At 46.6% G+C, this 20,257-nt stretch overlaps 1 protein-coding gene across 1 annotated transcript in view; it reads left to right on the forward strand.

The window, feature by feature from the left end:
* The first annotated feature begins 17,222 nt into the window (after positions 1-17,222).
* The window catches only part of LOC144508706 (uncharacterized), a 55,476-nt gene continuing 52,441 nt past the window's right edge, over positions 17,223-20,257 (forward strand). The window contains exons 1-2 of the mRNA XM_078237015.1: positions 17,223-17,267; positions 17,670-17,751. Coding sequence (XP_078093141.1) covers positions 17,712-17,751 — 40 coding nt within the window. The 5' untranslated portion in view covers positions 17,223-17,267; positions 17,670-17,711. The remainder of the gene's footprint in view (positions 17,268-17,669; positions 17,752-20,257) is intronic.

A 20,257-nucleotide genomic window follows, 5' to 3' on the forward strand; every position in this document is an offset into this window, starting at 1 on the left:
ACACTCACGCTCACACGACCACACACTCATACACACACATGCTCACACACACATGCACACTCACACACTTGCACACACACACTCATACACAGACACACGCACACACGTTCACACACACACATACACATGCTCACACACACACACACTCTCACACTAGCACACTCACACTCACGCACCCACAGATTCACACTCACACACCCACACATTCACACTCACATGCACACACACACTCTCACACTAACACACAATCACACAGACTCACACACACACACACACAGACACACTCACACACACTCATGGACACACACAGACACACTCTCACACACACTCTCACACACACACACACACACGCACAGTCACACACACACACTCATACACACAGACACACACACACACACTCATACACACACACACACACGCACACACACACACACAGTCACACTCTCCCACACACACTCACACGCACACACACACATTCACACACACTCACACACTCATGCTTACATGACCACACACTCATACACACACATGCTCACACACACATGCACACTCACACACAGAATCACACACACACAGCGAGTGGTTGGGGTCTGGGACGCTCTGTCTGGAAGTGTGGTGGAGGCAGCTTCAATCGAGGCATTCAAGAGGGCATTGGATGATTATCAGAACAGAATCGATCTGCAGGGATACGGGGGAACAGGCAGGGGAATAGCACTAAGTCACAAGGTTGATTTGGAGAGTAAGTGCAGACATGATGGGCCGAATGGCCTCCCTCTGCTCCTAAACAATTCTGTGATTCTGTTTAAACATTATCAATTTTGGGACAGCGCAGTGGCGCAGTGGTTAGCACTGCTGCCTCACAGCTCCAGGGACCCGGGTTCAATTCCCGGGGGCACGGTGGCACAGTGGTTAGCACTGCTGCCTCACAGCTCCAGGGACCCGGGTTCGATTCCCGGGGGCACGGTGGCACAGTGGTTAGCACTGCTGCCTCACAGCTCCAGGGACCCGGGTTCAATTCCGGCCTTGGGTCACTGTCTGTGTGGAGTTTGCACGTTCTCCCCGTGTCTGCGTGGGTTTCCTCCGGGTGCTCCGGTTTCCTCCCACAGTCAAAGATGTGCAGGTTGGGTTAATTGGCCATGCTAAATTTCCCCTTAGTGTCAGGGGGATTAGAAGGATAAGTATGTAGAGTTACGGGACAGGTTCTGGGTGGGATTGTTGTCGGCACAGGTTTGATGGGCCGAATGGCCTCCTTCTGCACTGTAGAGATTCTATTCTATGATTCTAATTTGGATCGTAGATCAGTTGCATCCCAATGCAAACTGGGAAATATTGTGGGTGTTGTGACAATCTCCCTTTGACCTTCCTTCTCCTGTAGTGCCTGGAATGAGAGTTGCTGTCACCGCTTTCAAGCACTTACCCACAGACACACCGACAATCCTGACAATCTTCTCTACGCCAACATCAACCTCTTGAACCTGTCCAGCGATGATGGGACTGTGCACATGAGCGAGGGCACGGAATACACACAGATCAGATTCCAGCGAAACTGAGTGTGAGACGGGGTGAGGGGCTGTGGAGTGTGTGAGGCCAATAGGGTCGAATAGTAACAAACAAAAATATGATATTGCTCACCTTTTGTGTCAGTTGTGAGTGTGTTTTCTGAATGCTGCTGTGGTGATCGTGTGCCTTGAAGAAATGTATTTGTGTCATGTTTCTTGTGCAGGATTCGTCTTTAACAGTGGTTCTATTTACCCGGTTCCACCTTGTCTGTAACCGGGAGTCACATGTTGATACTGCAGAAGCATAATTGATCCTAATTGCTGGAGTGTTTGTTTTAATCTGGGTTAAAGCAGTTTGGTGATTTGAGTGATTTCCCCTGGGGTTTTTCAAAGTGGGGTTTGATGAGGTTGATTGACAGGAACATCATGTGACTGGGTGGGGCTCGGCTCACAGAGAAAAACACATTTGGTTGCTGCTAGGGATCTTTAGAGAGAAGTAGCTCCCTGTCTGTCTCTGGAGATTGGAGTCTAGGACTTGCCAAACAAAAGGTCTCTTCCTCTGAAGTTGCTGTTTCAACAAAGAACAAAGAACAATACAGCACAGGAACAGGCCCTTCGGCCCTCCAAGCCTTCAAGCCTCATGTGCCCACTAGACCATTCTTTTGTATCCCTCCATTCCCAGTCTGTTCATGTGGTTATCTCGATAAATCTTAAACGATCCCAGCGTGTCCGCCTCAATCACCTTGCTTGGCAGCGCATTCCAGGCCCCCACCACCCTCTGTGTAAAATACGTCCCCCGACATCTGTGTTGTACCTTGCCCCCCTTCACCTTGAACCCGTGACCCCTTGTGTTCGTCACCTCCGACCTGGGAAAAAGCTTCCCACTGTTCACCCTATCTATGCCCTTCATAATCTTGTACACCTCTATTAGGTCACCCCTCATCCTCCGTCTTTCCAGAGAGAACAACCCCAGTTTACCCAATCTCTCCTCATAGCTAAGACCCTCCATACCAGGCAACATCCTGGTAAACCTTCTCTGAACTCTCTCCAAAGCCTCCACGTCCTTCTGGTAGTGTGGCGACCAGAACTGGACGCAGTATTCCAAATGTGGCCTAACCATCGTTCTATACAGCTGCAACATCATATGCCAACTTTTATATTCTATGCCCCGTCCAATAAAGGCAAGTATGCCATATGCCTTCTTCACCACCCTCTCCACCTGTGCTGCCACCTTTAAGGATCTGTGAACTTGTACACCCAGGTCCCTCTGTGTGTCTATACTCCTGATGGTTCTACCATTTATTGTATAGCTCCCCCTTACATTAGATCTACCAAAATGCATCACTTCGCATTTATCTGGATTAAATTCCATCTGCCATTTCTCCGCCCAATGTTCCAGCCTATCTATATCCTGCTGTATTCTCTGACAATGTTCATCACTATCCGCAACTCCAGCAATCTTCGTGTCGTCCGCAAACTTACTGATCACACCAGCTACATCTTCCTCCAAATCATTTATATAAATCACAAACAGCAGAGGTCCCAGTACAGAGCCCTGCGGAACACCACTAGTCACAGACCTCCCACCGGAAAAAGACCCCTCCACTGTTACCCTCTGTCTTCTATGGCTAAGCCAGTTCTCCACCCATCTAGCTAGCTCACCTTTTATCCCGTGAGATTTAACCTTTTGTACCAGCCTGCCATGAGGGACCTTGTCAAACGCTTTACTAAAATCCATACAGACAACATCCACGGCCCTTCCCTCGTCAATCATTTTTGTCACCTCCTCAAAAAACTCAACCAAATTTGTGAGGCATGACCTCCCTTGTACAAAACCATGCTGTCTATCGCTAATGAGATTATTCAGTTCTAAATGCGTATACATCCTGTCTCTAAGAATCTTCTCCAACAACTTCCCTACCATGGACGTCCGTGGTAGATCGATAGGTCTTTCTTTGGAGGCTGTTGTCCGGGAGTCGGAGGGCTGATGTCTTTCTGTATCTCTGTCCAGAGGTGTTAAAAGGTAGGAAGTCTGGCATCCACGTAAGCCTATATGTTTTGTGCTAACTGATTCTGAAGAGGGATTTGTGTCTGTGGGGATATTGCTTAAATTGGAACTATAGAATTAGCTCGTAGTTAAGAATTATACCTTCTCATGTTTTAAGCATTTCATTTGTTGAATGTTATGTTAATTCTTTTTGTTATATTTTAACTGTGTTATTAAATAAAGTTTGTTTTAATAAAAGTTTCTGGGTGGGTCAATCGAATTGAACAAAACACCTCATGCTCGCATTAATATCAAAATCACAAAAAGTTGGGGTCTTGGTTAACTTCATAATATACTTTGGAGTTTCTGATCTTGTCCCTAACAGTTGCACCTGTTTTCATTCTGTCACAAATTGCAAGGAGCTGATGAATTCTCTATAATTTTACAGCTATTGATACAAGCGATTAAGATACTCAGGCGGTTCTGTACATCTTTCAAAGTAAATTTCATACTCTACAGAAGATTCTTATCTCCAAGGCAGCCTTTCCTGTTGTCCCATGTCCTTCTGATTATTAAAAACCCAGTGCCGTCACTTGTAATGGAAAATTCCCATGTAAATACATTGGGCAGAATTCTCCCAAATAAATTCTCAGTGTCAAATTTGTGTAAAAACTGGAGTAAATCCTGTTGCTTTTTTCAGTTGAATTTTCAGAATGAATTTCCCACACTCTGTGCCCAGTGGAGTGCACTAGCCTCAAACTTGTGAAAAATCAGTGGTCGGGGCCTATTCCCACTGGAGAGGCCGGCAGCAGAGCGCTGAGTGGGCCACTGCACATGCGCTGATCTGTCAGAGTGGAGATCGATGCCTGTGTAGTAACCCCATACTGCTGGCCTCCTGATCACTGGCCAGCCCCGTGACCCAGCAACGCTGCCCCACCGATCACCCCACGTCCCAATTGCTGGCCCCACCGGACATGTCAGGCTCAGCCTGCGATGATCTCCTCCAACCCCCCGACCAACAGTCCCGATTCTCCCCCAACCTCCCCCACCGGCAGTCCGGTCTTCCCCTCTCCCATCCCGATGGCCAGTGCCGATCGCTGGGCTCCCTCCCTCTGTCACTGCCAAGTGCAGAGTGGCAGCGGGACCCCTCACCCCCACTGATCTCCACCCCCCCGAAGCCCTGCCCCCAATAAACCCCACACCCTCTGGCCCTGCGCCTTTGGCTCTGCCAAATACTGGTGGGCAGTGCCAAGATGCCACCTGGGCATTGCCTCTTTGCCCTGTGGGTAGTGCCAGGGGACCAGGCTGGCACTGCCATGCTGGCAATGTCTGGGTGGTCCCCCCCTCACTTCCGACCTCCTGCAGGGCCTCAATTATCCCCCATTCGCTCCAGTGGGGTCGGGCTACGAGCTGTTGTAAACCTCAGTTTGGGGGGGGGTTACACTCCTGGCCGGGTTGGTGGGGGAAGGGGGTGGGAGTCTAGCGGGCCCAGAGAATTCAGTCTGGGCTCGCTAATTAGATGCATATTCCAATTTAAATACATTAAACAGCTCTGCGCTGATTTCTGGCACGGAGCTAACGATGCCAGCAATCCGGCGCCCGGAGACACGCGGAGGCCGTGGCGTCCAGCGGGCAGCCCGCGAAACGGCCTCCCCTTGAATCTCCCTGGGAGAATCGCCCCTGTCACATTGTAATTACATCCTCCTGCCAGTGGTGGTGATCTAACTTCACCATTTTGCCTCTCAGAGACTGGAGGAGACATTTCCCCTGGGTTTACAATATTAGTAACACACAGGGACGAACAAAGGTGGTGTTTTGTCCATGTGAAGAACGCTGTTCAGGGACAGCGGGACAGAGCAGTTTATTGGTTGCGTTTGCTATGTTGCTCAGACAGAATTCTGGTGAAAGATATTTTCCAACCCACTGCCCCGGTCTTGCCAAGAGGGAACAATAACTTTAGGACAGAGCCTGGGAGTACACAGGATCAGTCCCTGTGTCTGATTGGATAGACTCCAAGAAAACCAATGCTGGGTCTTAAACCTCATGATCTTGGAACAGGCGCAGAGCGGACACCTCAGATGATGTCAAAGATCCCACGGACACTATCTGGAAAAAGAGTGGGGGTGGAGGAGGGAGGTGGGAGTGGGGGCAGAGGAGATCTCCCCAGTGTCCTGGGACCAACATTTATCCCTCAACCAACATCACCGAAACAACAGATTATCTGGGTCATCATCTCAATGCTGTTTGTGGGATCTTGCTATGCCTGCCATATTTCTAACATTAACTAACATTGACGGTGACACAAGGGAAGCCCTTTGTTGGCTGTGAAACACTTTGGGACGTCCTGATTTGCTGGAAGGAGTGAGAGAAATGTAAGATTGTCTTTCTGCAATGTGGTCGGGGTGTGGTGAGGGGAACTCTCCCCGTCCACTGCATGAAAACGGTGTTTATTCCCATGTCCTGAAGAAGAGTCACATTGGACTCAAAACCTTCACTCCATCTCTCTCTTTCTTCACACAGGCTGCCAGACCTGCTGAGGTTTTCCAGCACTTTCCGTTTTGATTCATGTTTCCTTTTGTTCAGATTCACTCTCAGCCTCCTGAATGGCTCCAATGTTTCTCACCCCCAATGTCTACCCCTCCCCTTCCCCCAAATATCAGGATCCAATCCCAGGTTTTCATCGCTCTCTGTGATCTAACTCAGTCCTGAAACCTCCCGATTCTCATCACTCCACCATTGGCGGCCGTGCCTTCAGCTACCTGGGGCCCTAAGCTCGGGAATTCCCTCCCTACACCACTCCACCTCTCTCGATCTCTCCCATTCACTCTCTCTTCTCCTTAACGATGTTCCTCAAAACACAACCTCTTTGGCTCAGAAGTCAAAATGCACAATCATTTGGCTGGAGATAGGAAATATCAAGGCAAGAAGTCATTGTTGTGGGCACAATAAGTCTCACAACACCAGGTTAAAGTCCAACAGGTTTATTTGGGAGCAAAAGCCACTAGCTTTCGGAGCGCTGCTCCTTCATCAGGTGAGTGGGAGTTCTGTTCACAAACAGGGCATATAAAGACACCAACTCAATTTACAAGATAATGGGTGGAATGGGAGTCTTTACAGGTAATCAAGTCTTAAAGGTACAGACAATGTGAGTGGAGAGAGGGTTAAACACAGATTAAAGAGATGTGTATTGTCTCCAGCCAGGACAGTTAGTGAGATTTTGCAAGCCCAGGCAAGTCGTGGGGGTTACAGATAGTGTGACATGAACCCAATATCCTGTTTGAGGCTGTCCTCATCGAACCATAGAACATTACAGCACAGAAACAGGCCTTTTGGCCCTTCTTTTTCTACCTCGTCCCACTGACCTGCACCTGGACCATATCCCTCCACACCCTTCTCATCCATGTACCTGTCCAAGTTTTTCTTAAATGTTTAAAGTGAGCCAGCATTCACCACTTCATCTGGCAGCTCATTCCACACTCCCACCACTCTCTGTGTGAAGAAGCACCCCCCCGCCTAATATTCCCTTTAAACTTTTCCCCCTTCACCCTTAACCCATGTCCTCTAGTTTTTTTCTCCCCTAGCCTCAGTGGAAAAAGCCTGCTTGCATTCACTCTGTCTATACCCACCATAATTTTATACATCTCTATCAAATCTCCCCTCATTCTTCTACGCTCCAGGGAATAAAGTCCTAACCTATTCAACCTTTCTCTGTAACTCAGTTTCTCAAGTCCCGGCAACATCCTTGTAAACCTTCTCTGCACTCTTTCAACCTTATTAATATCCTTCCTGTAATTAGGTGACCAAAACTGCACACAATACTCTAAATTCGGCCTCACCAATGTCTTACACAACCTCACCATAACATTCCAACTCTTATACTCAATACTTTGATTTATAAAGGCCAATGTACCAAAAGCACTCTTTACGACCCTATCTACCTGTGACGCCACTTTTAGGGAATTATGTATCTGTATTCCCAGATCCCTCTGTTCTACTGCACTCTTCAGTGTCCGACCATTTACCTTGTATGTTCTACCTTGGTTTGTCCTTCCAAAGTGCAATACCTCACACTTGTCTGCATTAAACTCCATCGGCCATTTTTCAGCCCATTTTTCTAGCTGGTCCAAGTCCCTCTGCAAGCTTTGAAAACCTTCCTCACTGTCCACTACACCTCCAATCTTTGTATCATCAGCAAATTTGCTGATCCAATTTACCACATTATCATCCAGATCATTGATATAGATGACAAACAACAATGGACCCAACACTGATCCCTGTGGCACACCACGAGTCACAGGCCTCCACTCAGAGAAGCAATCCTCCACTACCACTCTCTGGCTTCTTCCACTGATAGTTCTTCCATTGTTGTATAAGTTCTTCCATTGAGCCAATGTCTAATCCAATTTACTACCTCTCCATGTATACCTAGTGACTGAACCTTCCTAACTAACCTCCCATGCAGGACCTTGTCAAAGGCCTTACTGAAATCCACGGCCTTCCCTTCATCCACTTTCCTGGTAACCTCCTCGAAAAACTCTAATAGATTGGTTAAACACAAAGCCATGTCGACTCTCCCTAATAAGTCCTTGTCTATCCAAATATTTGGAGATCCTATCCCTTAGTACTCCTTCCAATAATTTACCTACTACTGACGTCAAACTTACCGGCCTATAATTTCCCGCATTACTTTTTGAGCCTTTTTTAAACAACGGAACAACATGAGCTATCCTCCAATCATCCGGCACCTCACCCGTGGATACCGACATTTTAAATATATCTGCCAGGGCCCCTGCAATTTCAATACTAGTCTCCTTCAAGGTCCGAGAGAATACCCTGTTCAGTCCTGGGGATGTATCTACTCTGATTTGCCTCAAGACAGCAAGCACCTCCTCCCCTTTAATCTGTATAGGTTCCATGACCTCCCTACTTGTTTGCCTTATTTCCATAGACTCAATGCCAGTTTCCTTAGTAAATATGGATGCAAAAAACCCATTTAATATCTTCCCCATTTCTTTTGGTTCCATACATGGCCAACCACTCTGATCTTCAAGAGGACCAATTTTATCCCTTACTATCCTTTTGCTCTTAATATACCTGTAGAAGCTCTGAGGATTATCCTTCACCTTGTCTGCCAAAGCAACCTCATGTCTTCTTTTAGCCCTCCTGATTTCTTTCTTAAGTAGTTTCTTGCACTTTTTATACTCCTCAAGCATCTTATTTGCTCCCTGTTGCCTATACATGTCATACATCTCTCTCTTCTTCTTTACCAGAGTTCCAATATCCCTCGAGAACCAAGGTTCCTTATTCTTATTCACTTTGCCTTTAATCCTGACAGGAACATACAAACTCTACACTCTCAAAATTTCTCCTTTGAAGGCCTCCCACTTACCAATCACATCCTTGCCAGAGAACAGCCTGTCCAAATCCACGCTTTTTAGATCCTTTCTCATTTCTTCAAATTTGGCCTTTTTCCAGTTTAGAACCTCAACCCGAGAACCAGATAATAAGAACATAAGAAATAGGAGCAGGAGTAGGCCATCTAGCCCCTCGAGCCTGCCCCGCCATTCAATAAGATCATGGCTGATCTGACGTGGATCAGTACCACTTACCCGCCTGATCCCCATAACCCTTAATTCCCTTACCGCTCAGGAATCCATCCATCCGCGCTTTAAACATATTCAGCGAGGTAGCCTCCACCGCCTCAGTGGGCAGAGAATTCCAGAGATTCACCACCCTCTGGGAGAAGAAGTTCCTCCTCAACTCTGTCTTAAACCGACCCCCCTTTATTTTGAGGCTGTGTCCTCTAGTTTTAACTTCCTTACTAAGTGGAAAGAATCTCTCCGCCTCCACCCTATCCAGCCCCCGCATTATCTTATAAGTCTCCATAAGATCCCCCCTCATCCTTCTAAACTCCAACGAGTACAAACCCAATCTCTTCAGCCTCTCCTCATAATCCAAACCCCTCATCTCCGGTATCAACCTGGTGAACCTTCTCTGCACTCCCTCCAATGCCAATATATCCTTCCTCATATAAGGGGACCAATACTGCACACAGTATTCCAGCTGCGGCCTCACCAATGCCCTGTACAGGTGCATCAAGACATCCCTGCTTTTATATTCTATCTTTATCCATGATCTATCTTTATCCATGATCAAGTTGAAACTAATGACGATATGATCGCTGGAACCAAAGTGTTCCCCTACACACACTTCCGTCACTTGTCCTAACTCTTTTCCTAATAGGAGATCTAATATTGCTTCCTCTCTAGTTGGTACCTCTATATATTGATTTAGAAAATTTTCCTGAACACATTTTACAAACATGTGTGCGGAACTTGGCTATCAGTCTCTGCTCTGCGACTCTGCGCTGTCGTGTGTTGTGAAGGCCGCCTTGGAGAACGCTTACCCGAAGATGAGAGGCCGAATGCCCGTGACCGCTGAAGTGTTCCCCAACAGGAAGAGAACACTCTTGCCTGGTGATTGTCAAGCGGTGTTCATTCATCCGTTGTCATAGCGTCTGCATGGTCTCCCCAATGTACCATGCCTCGGGACATCCTTTCCTGCACAATGGCACAGCGGTTAGCACTGCTGCCTCACAGCTCCAATTCAATTCCTGCCTTGGGTGACTGTCTATGTGGAGTATGCACATTCTTCCCATGTCTGTGTGGGTTTCCTCCGGGTGCTCCAGTTTCCTCCCACAGTCCAAAGGTGTGTAGATTAGGTGGATTGGCCATGCTACATTGTCCTTAGTGTCCAAAGATGTGCAGGTTCGGTGGATTAGCCATGCTAAATTGCCCCTTAGTGTCCAAAGATATGTAGGTTAGATGAATTGGCCATGCTAAATTGCCCCGTAATGTCCAAAGATGTGCAGGTTAGGTGGATTAGCCATGCTAAATTGCCCCTTTGTGTCGAAAGATGTGCAGGTTCGGTGGATTGGCCATACTAATTTTCCCCTTAGTGTCCAAAGATATGTAGGGTAGGTGGATTCGCTATTGTTCATACACAGGATTACGGCAATAGAGAGGGGAAAGGACGCGCCGTGGTAAAATGTTGTTCAGACAGTTGGTGAAGACTTGATGGGCTGAATTGCCGCCTTTTGCACTGTAGGGATTGACTGGCGACAGGTTCTCTGACAGTAGTTACACTGGGGGCAGAATATAAATCAAAAAATGATTAAAATTTGTTAGAAAGTCCCTTTATTAATAGTGGGAAAGATTAAGCCCCACACTGATTGGACAGATCAAACTGGCAAAGATAACCTCCAGCATGGGCTCACAGACTGTATTCAGGACAATTTCCGGGAACAATCCATTGTGGAACCAACTGGACAACTGGATATTTTAGACCTGGCCAGGTCTAATGAGACAATATAAAATATCACATCTCACATAAAGGATCCTCAAGTGAAGGGTGATCATAACATGTGGGAATTTCACATTCAGAGGCCCAAACACCCTCGACCACTGCTACACAAATATCAAACATGCCTATCGCTCTATCGCCCGCCCACACTTTGGCAAATCAGACCACAAGGCTGTGCTCCTGCTCCCGGCTTACAAACAAAAACTGAAGCGGGAGAATCCGTCAAAGGAAGCCGTGCAATGTTGGGCTGAGGAATCGGATGATCTCCTACGGGGCTGCCAGGAGTCAGTGGACTGGTCAGTGTTTAAAAACTCTGTGACCAGCCTGAACGGGTACGCCACTACAGTAACTGACTTCATTAGTAAGTGTGCAGAAGACTGTGTGTCAAAGAAGCAAATCCGTGTGTTCCCCAACCGGAAACCTTGGATGACCAGGGATATCCACTGCTTGCTGAAGTCCAGGTCTGAGGCGTTCAAGTCAGGCGACACTGACCGATACAAGAAAGCCAGATACGATCTAAGGAGATCCATCAAAGATGCCAAAAGACAATACTGGACCAAGCTAGAGTCCCAGGCTAGCCACACCGACTCCCATTGACTATGGCAAGGTCTGCAAGACATAACAGGCTACAAGATGAAGGCATGTAAAATCGCCGGCTCCAACGCACCCCTCCCTGATGAGCTCAATGCATTCGACGCCCATTTTGAGCAAGAGGTCAGCGAGAGCATGCCCTCCACCATGGAAGCCCTGGATGAACCTGTATCTGGGGTCACCACTGCAGATGTCACAGCAGCTTTCTTGAAGGTCAACTCACGGAAAGCAACTGGCCCGGATGGGGTACCCGGACTTGCACTCAGATCCTGCGCAGATCAGCTGGCGCGGGTATTCACAGACATCTTCAACCTCTCTTTACAACAATCTGAGGTCCCTATCTGCTTCAAGAAGATGACCATCATCCCAGTACCTAACAAAAACAAAGCAGCGTGCCTTAATGACTATCAGCCGGTGGCTCTGACATCCATCATTATGAAGTGCTTCGAAAGGTTAGTCATGGCACGAATCAATTCCAGCCTCCCGGACTAGCTGGATCCACTCCAGTTTGCCTGTCGCCGCAACAGGTCCACAGCAGACATCATTTCGCTGGCCCTGCACTCAACCCTGGAACACCTAGATAACAAGGACACCTATGTCAGACTCCTGTATATTGACTACAGCTCAGCTTCAACACTGTTATTCCCACGAACCTCATCTCCAAACTCCATGGCCTGGGCCTCGGCACCTCCCTCTGCGACTGGATCCTGAACTTCCTAACTCACAGACTGCAATCAGTAAGGATCGGCAACAACACCTCCTCCACAATCATCCTCAACACCAGTGCCCCACAAGGCTGTGTTCTCAGGCTCCTACTATACTCCTTATACACCTCTGACTGTGCGGCCAAATTCCCCTCCAATTTGATTTTCAAGTTTGCTGACGACACCACTGTAGTGGGTCAGATCTCAAACAATGATGAGACAGAGTACAGGAGTGAGTTAGAAAATCTGGTGAACTGGTGTGGCAACAATAATCTCTCCCTCAATGTCAACAAATGAAGGAGATTGTCATCGACTTCAGGAAGCGTAAAGGAGAACATGGTCCTGTCAATGGGGACGAAGTAGAAAGGGTCGAGAGCTTCAAGTTTTTAGGTGTCCAGATCACCAACAACCTGTTCTGGTTCCCCCACGCCGACACTATAGTTAAGAAAGCCCACCAACGCCTCTATTTTCTCAGAAGATGAAGGAAATTTGGCATGTCAGCTATGAATCTCACCAACTTTTACAGATGCACCATAGAAAACATTCTTTCTGGTTGTATCACTGCTTGGTCTGGCTCTTGCTCTGCCCAAGACCGCAAGAAACTACAAAAGGTCGTGAATGTAGCCCAAACTATTACGCAAACTAGCTTCCCATCCATTGACTCTGTCTACTTCGCACTGCCTCGGCAAAGCAGCCAGCATAATCAAGGACCCCACGCACCCCAGACATTCTCTCTTCCACCTTCTTCCATCGGGAAAAAGATACAAAAGTCTGAGGTCACGTATCAACCGACTCAAGAACAGCTTCTTCCCTGCTGCTGTCAGACTTTTGAATGGACCTACCTCACATTAAATTGATCTTTTTCTCCATCCTAGCTATGACTGTAACACTACATTCTGCACTCTCTCCTTTCCTTCTCTATGAACGGTATGTTTTGTCGATATAGCGCGCAAGAAACAATACTTTTCACTGTATGTTAATACATGTTGCAATAATATCTCAAATCAAATCAAAATCAAATCAGTTTAAGAGTGAGAAATTTGGGTCTGAAACTTATGACTTAAACTGAACAAAATAGAATTAAAGAACAGATAGTTGACTGAAGTCGAGTGGCAAAATGGGGAAAAGTAAGATGGTAGTTGATCAATTGAAGACATTTAAAGAGATATTTCATTATTCCCAGGACAGATACATTCCATTGTGAAAGGAATAATACATAAGAAGGATGAATCATCCAGGCCAACTGAGGAAGTTAAGGATGGAATAAAGTTGCACAAAAAAGCGCAATGTTGTGAAGATTAATGGTAGGCCAGAGATTGGGAAAAATGTTCAAACCAGCAAAAGGTGACAATAAAATAAAGAGGGAGAAATTATAACATGACAGTAAACTAGAAAAAAACACAAAAACAGAAAGGGGGTCTTAAGCAAGCACATTAAAAGCGAGGGAGTAGCTAAAGTACAAATTGGACAGAGTGAGGATGTGACTGGGGAATGAATGAAGGTAAACAAGAAATAGCAGAGACTTTGAACAAATTTTTAGTATCTGTCTTCAAAGTGGAAATCTCTCAAACCATCCCAAATAGCAGCAGAAAATCATGGAGGCAAAGGAGAGGGAGACAGAAAACAATCACAATCACCAAAGAAATTCCACAAGGAACACGAATGGAACTAAATGATAATAAGTCAGGTGACATTGACCTATACAAGAAAGCCGGATACGATCAAAGGAAATCCATCAAAGACGCCAAAAGACAGTACCGGACAAAGCTAGAGTCCCAGGCTAGCTACACAGACACCCATCGACTATGGCAAGGTCTGCAAGACATAACAGGCTACAAGATGAAGGCATGTAAAATCGCCGGCTCCAACGCACCTCTCCCTGATGAACTCAATGCATTCTACGCCCGTTTTGAGCAAGAGGTCAGCGAGAGAATGCTCTCCTCCCTGGAAGCCCTGGATGAACCTATACCTGAGGTCACCATTGCAGAGGTCAGAGCAGTTTTCTCGAAGGTCAACACACGGAAAGCGATTGGCCCGGATGGGGTGCCCGGACGAGCACTCAGATCCTGCGCGGATCAGCTGATGGGGGCATTCAACCTCTCTTTACAACAATCTGAGGTCCCTATCTGCTTCAGGAAAACAAACAAAGAACAAAGAAAATTACCGCACAGGAACAGGCCCTTCGGCCCTCCAAGCCTGCACCGACCATGCTGCCCGACTTAACTAAAACCCCCTACCCTTCCGGGGACCATATCCCTCTATTCCCATCCTATTCATGTATTTGTCCAGATGCCCCTTAAAATTCACTTCCGTATCCGCTTCCACTACCTCCCCCGGCAGCGAGTTCCAGGCACCCACCACCCTCTGTGTAAAAAATCTGCCTCGTACATCTCCTTTAAACCTTGCCACTCACACCTTAAACCTGTGTCCCCTAGTAATTGACTCTTCCACCCTGGGGAAAAGCTTCTGACTGTCCACTCTGTCCATGCCTCTCAAAATCTTGTAGACTTCTATCAGGTCGCCCCTCAATCCCCGTCGTTCCAATGAGAATAAACCAAGATTCTCCAACCTCTCCTCATAGCTAATGCCCTTCATACCAGACAACATCCTGGTAAATCTTTTCTGTGCCCTCTCCAAAGCCTCCACATCCTTCTGGTAGTGTGGCGACCAGAATTGAACACCATATTCCAAGTGCGGCCTAACTAAGGTTCTATAAAGCTGCAACGTGACTTGCCAATTTTTAAACTCAATACCCCGGCCGATGAAGGCAAGCATGCCGTATGCCTTCTTGACTACCTTCTCCACCTGCATTGCCACTTTCAGTGACCTGTGTACCTGTACACCCAGATCCCTCTGCCTATCAATACTCTCAAGGGTTCTGCCATTTACTGTATATTTCCCATCTGTATTAGACCTTCCAAAATGCATTACTGCACATTTGCCCGGTTCCCTGCCCATCATCCCGGTACCAAAAAAAAGCCAAGCAGCGTGCCTCAATGACTCATCCAGTGGCTCTGACATTCATCATTATGAAGTGCTTTGAAAGGTTAGTCATGGCACGAATCAATTCCAGCCTCCTGGACTACCTGGATCCACTACAGTTTGTCTACTGCTGCAACTGGTCCACAGCAGATGCCATCTCCCTGGCCCTGCACGCAACACCTAGATAACAAGGACATCTATGTCAGACGCCTATTTATTGACTACAGCTCAGTCTTCAACACTGTTATTTCCATGAAACTCATCTCCAAACTCCGTGGCCTGGGCCTCGGCACCTCCCTCTGCGACTGGATCCTGAACTTCCTAACCCACAGACCACAATCAGTAAGGATCGGCAACAACACCTCCTCCACGATCATCCTCAACACCAGTGCCCCACAAGGCTTGTTCTCAGCCCCCGACTATACTCCTTATACACCTATGACTGTGTGGCCAAGTTCCTCTCCAACTCAATTTTTAAGTTTGCTGATGACCCCACCATAGTGGGTTGGATCTCAAACAATGATGAGACAGAGTACAGGAATGAGATAGAGAATCTGGTGAACTGGTGCGGCAACAATAATCTCTCCCTCAATGTCAGCAAAACGATGGAGATGAAGACTAAAATGAAGACTAAGGAAATTTGGCATGTCAGCTACGACTCTCACCAACTTTTACAAATGCACCATAGAAAGCATTCTTTCTGGTTGTATCACAGCTTGGTATGGCTCCTGCTCTGCCCAAGACCGCAAGGAACTACGAAAGGTTGTGAATGTAGCCCAGTCCAAAATTGATGGTGTTGGGTGAAATATTAGAATGGATGTAGGACTGGGTAACCAGCAGGAAACAGACTCAGGACAAATGTGTCATATTCAGGTTGGCAAGCCGTAACCCAGGGAGTGTCACAGGCATCAGTGACATGGCCTCAATTATTTACAATCCACATCAATGACTTGGATGAAGGAACCAACTGGACTGGAGACAGATTTTCTGACTATGCTATCAAGATAGGCGGGAAAGACTTCATCAAGGTGGGAAAGAAAGTTGTGAGGAGGACACAAAGAGGCTGCAAAGGGATATTAATCGATTCAGTGAGTGGACAGAATATTTGTCTGATGGAATATTATGAGGGACAATGTGAGCTAATACAGTTCAGCAGGAAGAATAGAACAGCAGAATATTATTTAAATGCAGAGAGACTGCAGAATGCTGCAGTACAGAGGGATCTTGTACATGAATCACATTATATTACCACCCTGAAACAGCAAAGAATCAGGAATGCAAATGGAATGCTGTCCTTTTCTGGCAAGGGGGACGGGGTATAGAAATCAGGGAGCCTTGCTATAACCATACAGGGCATTGGTGGGACCACGCATTGAGTCCTGTGTACAGGTTTGGTCTCCTTACTATAGAAGGGATATACTCCCAGTGGTTCCATTTCAGAGAAGGTTCAATGGGGTTGGGCTGATTCCTGCGATGACGGGGTTTGTCATTTGAGGAAAGGTTGAGCAGATTTGGGTCGATATCCAATGGAGTTTAGAAGAACAAGAGGTGATCGTAGCAAAACATGCAAGATCCTCTGGGAAACTTGGCAGGGTGGGATTGAGAGGGGGTTCCCATTTGTGGTAAAATTTTGAATGAGGGGGGCACAGTTTCAGATCTCTCTTCGCAGACACAGGTGAGGAGGAATTTCTTCTCTCGGACAGTCATTAGTCTGTAGAATTCATTCCCCCAGGGGGCAGTGGAGGCTGGGCCATTGAATACATTCAAGGTTGACTTAGAGACTTTAGTGTTTAGGGAATCAAGGTTCATGGCAGAGTGGGGGTGGGTCGCAGAAAATTGGAGTTAAGGCCACAGTCGGATCAGATGTGATAGTATTGAATGGTGAAGAAGGCTTGAGGGGCTGAATGGCCATCGTCTGTTCCTGTTTTGTCCTTCTATTCTTAAATCGGCAGAGGGGTTGCTGATAGGACGAGGGTACGTGCTGTTTGCTCACTTTGATCCAACTTCCTCATTTTGTCTCTCAGTGAAACATTAACCCTTTCTAATTAAACACACAGAGGGAGCAGCACAGGAAGAGGACATTCAGCCCAAGCAGAGCGGGTCAGCAGTTACTCCCCAGGCGAGCAGACAGACAGGTCCCGGGTAAGTAACGGAACGATTGGAATTCACTTCCACGACCAACATTGTCCTTTGTTGATGTTGTGACTTTATAAAGACAGATTCCAATGATTGATGCCTTTGAAAGATTTCTACTGATTATTGAGATCTGGCTGTGAGGCTCAAGTCAGTCGGACAGAACATCTTTCTGGTTTAAGATCGAGGGAAGCGCAGAGACATGAGCTTTGGGATGTCTTGAGGTGGTGAATGGTGCTACAGAAACAAAAGTAAAGTCTTTCTTTCTTAAAGCCTTGTGTCTCTCTGCAGAGCACCTATCATCCCACACAGAATCCAATTAGTCTGTGACGACATTGTCTAAAAGCAGTTCTGATCTCTCGAGAGCTGTCGGACAAGAGGTGAGGTCTCATTCACTCCTTTCTCTTTCAGAGCTTGAGAGTGAGAAGCTGGTGAAATATCTGGGAGTGGACAATGATCGGGAAATCTTACTTCCTCCTGTCACTTCTCCAAGGTAATATCTTCGACAGCTTGGACAGATTTATGGTTAATAGTCTTTGTAAAAGATCATTCTTGTTGAGCTCTGATTGGGAACCAATTCAGCAGTGACCCAGTGTACAAACTCACACCAAGTCTCATTCACCCATCAGCTCTGTGCTCACTGATATACGCTGACTCCCTGTCTGACAGCAGAGTTAGAGGACAGCAGAGATGTTAGAGGGTTGTACTGACTGGAGGATGTTAGAGATGGGGAGGTTTGTATAGACTGGAGGATGTTACAGTGATGGGGAGGGTTGTGGCGGCTGGAGGAGGCAATAGAGATACGGAGGGTTGTTGGGGCTGGGGGAGATTACAGAGATAGAGTTGTAGGGGCTGGAGGAGAATCTTACCTTGACTTGCTGTTGGATATAGGTTAGCGAGTGGAAGTGCTGAGTAGAGAATCAGGGATAAAAACTGGGTGGAGAAGTCTATCCCGTTGCTTTGAAAGCTTGGCCTGAACTTTGTGTATTTTGCTGATTTTCATCAGAATGTTCCACGAAGACGACACAGAAGCTTCTAGAATAGACAGGTTGCTCAGCGTCACACTTCCTGTCCATTCACACCACGCTAGAAACTTCCATTAGGGTGCAAGACAACTGAAATAGAAACAGAAGAAAAACATGCGGTGTATAAATGTGTGAAATAATTTAACTTCTCATGATTGTCTCTGACCTGCTGCAAAGTTTAAATTTGCAGCTCAGAAGGAGGCGATTGATTTACTGCCTGAAAGGGTGCGAGAAGCAGATTCAATGGGAACTTTCAAAAGGCCAATTAGATCAAAACCTGATGGGGAAAAACTTGCAGCAATATGGGTGAAAGAGAGGGGGAGGGAGAATGATGACTAATCGTATAGATCTTTCAAAGAGCCAGCACAAGAATGATGGGCAGAATGGCATCCTTCTGTGTTGAATCATTTGACAATCCAATGATTTAAGATACTTACCAACAACTCTTCAGGTTCCTGCTGAAGTCATGGATCTTTCAGAAGGACAGGGAACAAGAGGGTTCTGGTCATCATGTTCGTGTTTCGCTGCCATTACAGAAGTGTACAGAGCCAATGAATCTCTGAGTCTGTAAAGCACTGAGGCAATCTGCTGGTACTCCCACATCTTGTCATGGCGACTGTGTCTGGAGTTTCTTTAATTGCTCACACTGATCTGTGGGATCGTCATTCTTCCATGTTGTTCCTGGTTTCAGTGCCCTGGATGAACTCGGATTGTACAGTGGGAGAGGAGCTGGAGTAGATCTGATTTGTCCTCAGTTTTGCCTCTTTGCCTTTGTCTGGGATGATTTCAAAGGATCCCGACTCAGAACAAATCCTCGTCACCTCGACTGGTTGCTGCGAACCTTCTGCGGGATCCTGAATGTCAAATTGTTGTCCCAACTGTAAATTTGGAATTCTGTATTCTCATTTTAATCATAAATCAGAGTCGACATGTGTTTGTGAAAAGGAATATCATGTTTGAAAGGTTGAATAGAATTCTTTGAGGATGTAACAAGCAGGGTGGAGAAAGGAGAATGAGTAGATGTGGTGTATTCGGATTTCCAAAATGCATTCAATAAAGTGCCACATAAAAGGTTACTGTGCCAGATAAAATTTGATAGTGTTGGGGGTGATATATTAAAATGGATAGAAGATTGTGTAACTAACAGGACACAGAAAGTCAGGGAGCGAGGCAGGAAAGAAAGCTGTGAGGAAGACACAAAGAAGCTGCAGAGAGATAAAAATCATTTCAGTCAGTCAGCAAAATATTTGTGGGATGGAATATAAGGAGGCAAAATGTGAGGCTGTCCACTTTGGCGGGAAGTGTTGAAAATAAGAATATTAGACACGTATGGAGTGATTGCAGAATGCTGCAGCACAGAGGGAACCTGTACATGAATCTCAAAATGTTCCCATGTTGGAACAGCAAAGAATTAAGAAGGTAAATGAAATATCGGTCTTTATTGAAAGGGGGATAGAGTGTAAAAGTAGGGAAGTCTTGCTACAACTGTACAGGCCATTGGAGGGGCCACATCTGGAGTAGTTTTTGTCTCCTTACTGAGGAGGGATGTTCTGGTATTGGAGGCAGTTCAGAGAATGTTCACTAGACTGATACCTGGGTTGAAGGGGTTTGTCTAATGAAGACATTTTGAACAGTTTGTGTCGATACTCACTGGAGTTTAGAAGAATGAGAGGTGATCGAATTGAAACATAATTGTGAGGGGTTTTGACGGAGTGGATGCTGAGGCTGATATAACTCCTCAGAGGCTGGTGTCAGAATGAGGGGTGTCCCACTGAAGAGGGAGAAGAGGAGGAATTTCCCCTCTCAGAGACTCATCAGTCTGTGGAATTCTCTCCCCCAGAGGGCAGTGCAGGTCACTTGTTAAAAGTTCATCAGCTGACTCCTGTGACTCTGCTCAGTCGCCTCCTTCCCCGTATCTGACAAAAGATAAAAGTTAGGATTTATCAGACCAGCTTCCACTCTGCTATCTGAGTT

Source organism: Mustelus asterias, chromosome 20 (assembly GCF_964213995.1).
Source record: "Mustelus asterias chromosome 20, sMusAst1.hap1.1, whole genome shotgun sequence".
Taxonomy (NCBI): domain Eukaryota; kingdom Metazoa; phylum Chordata; class Chondrichthyes; order Carcharhiniformes; family Triakidae; genus Mustelus; species Mustelus asterias.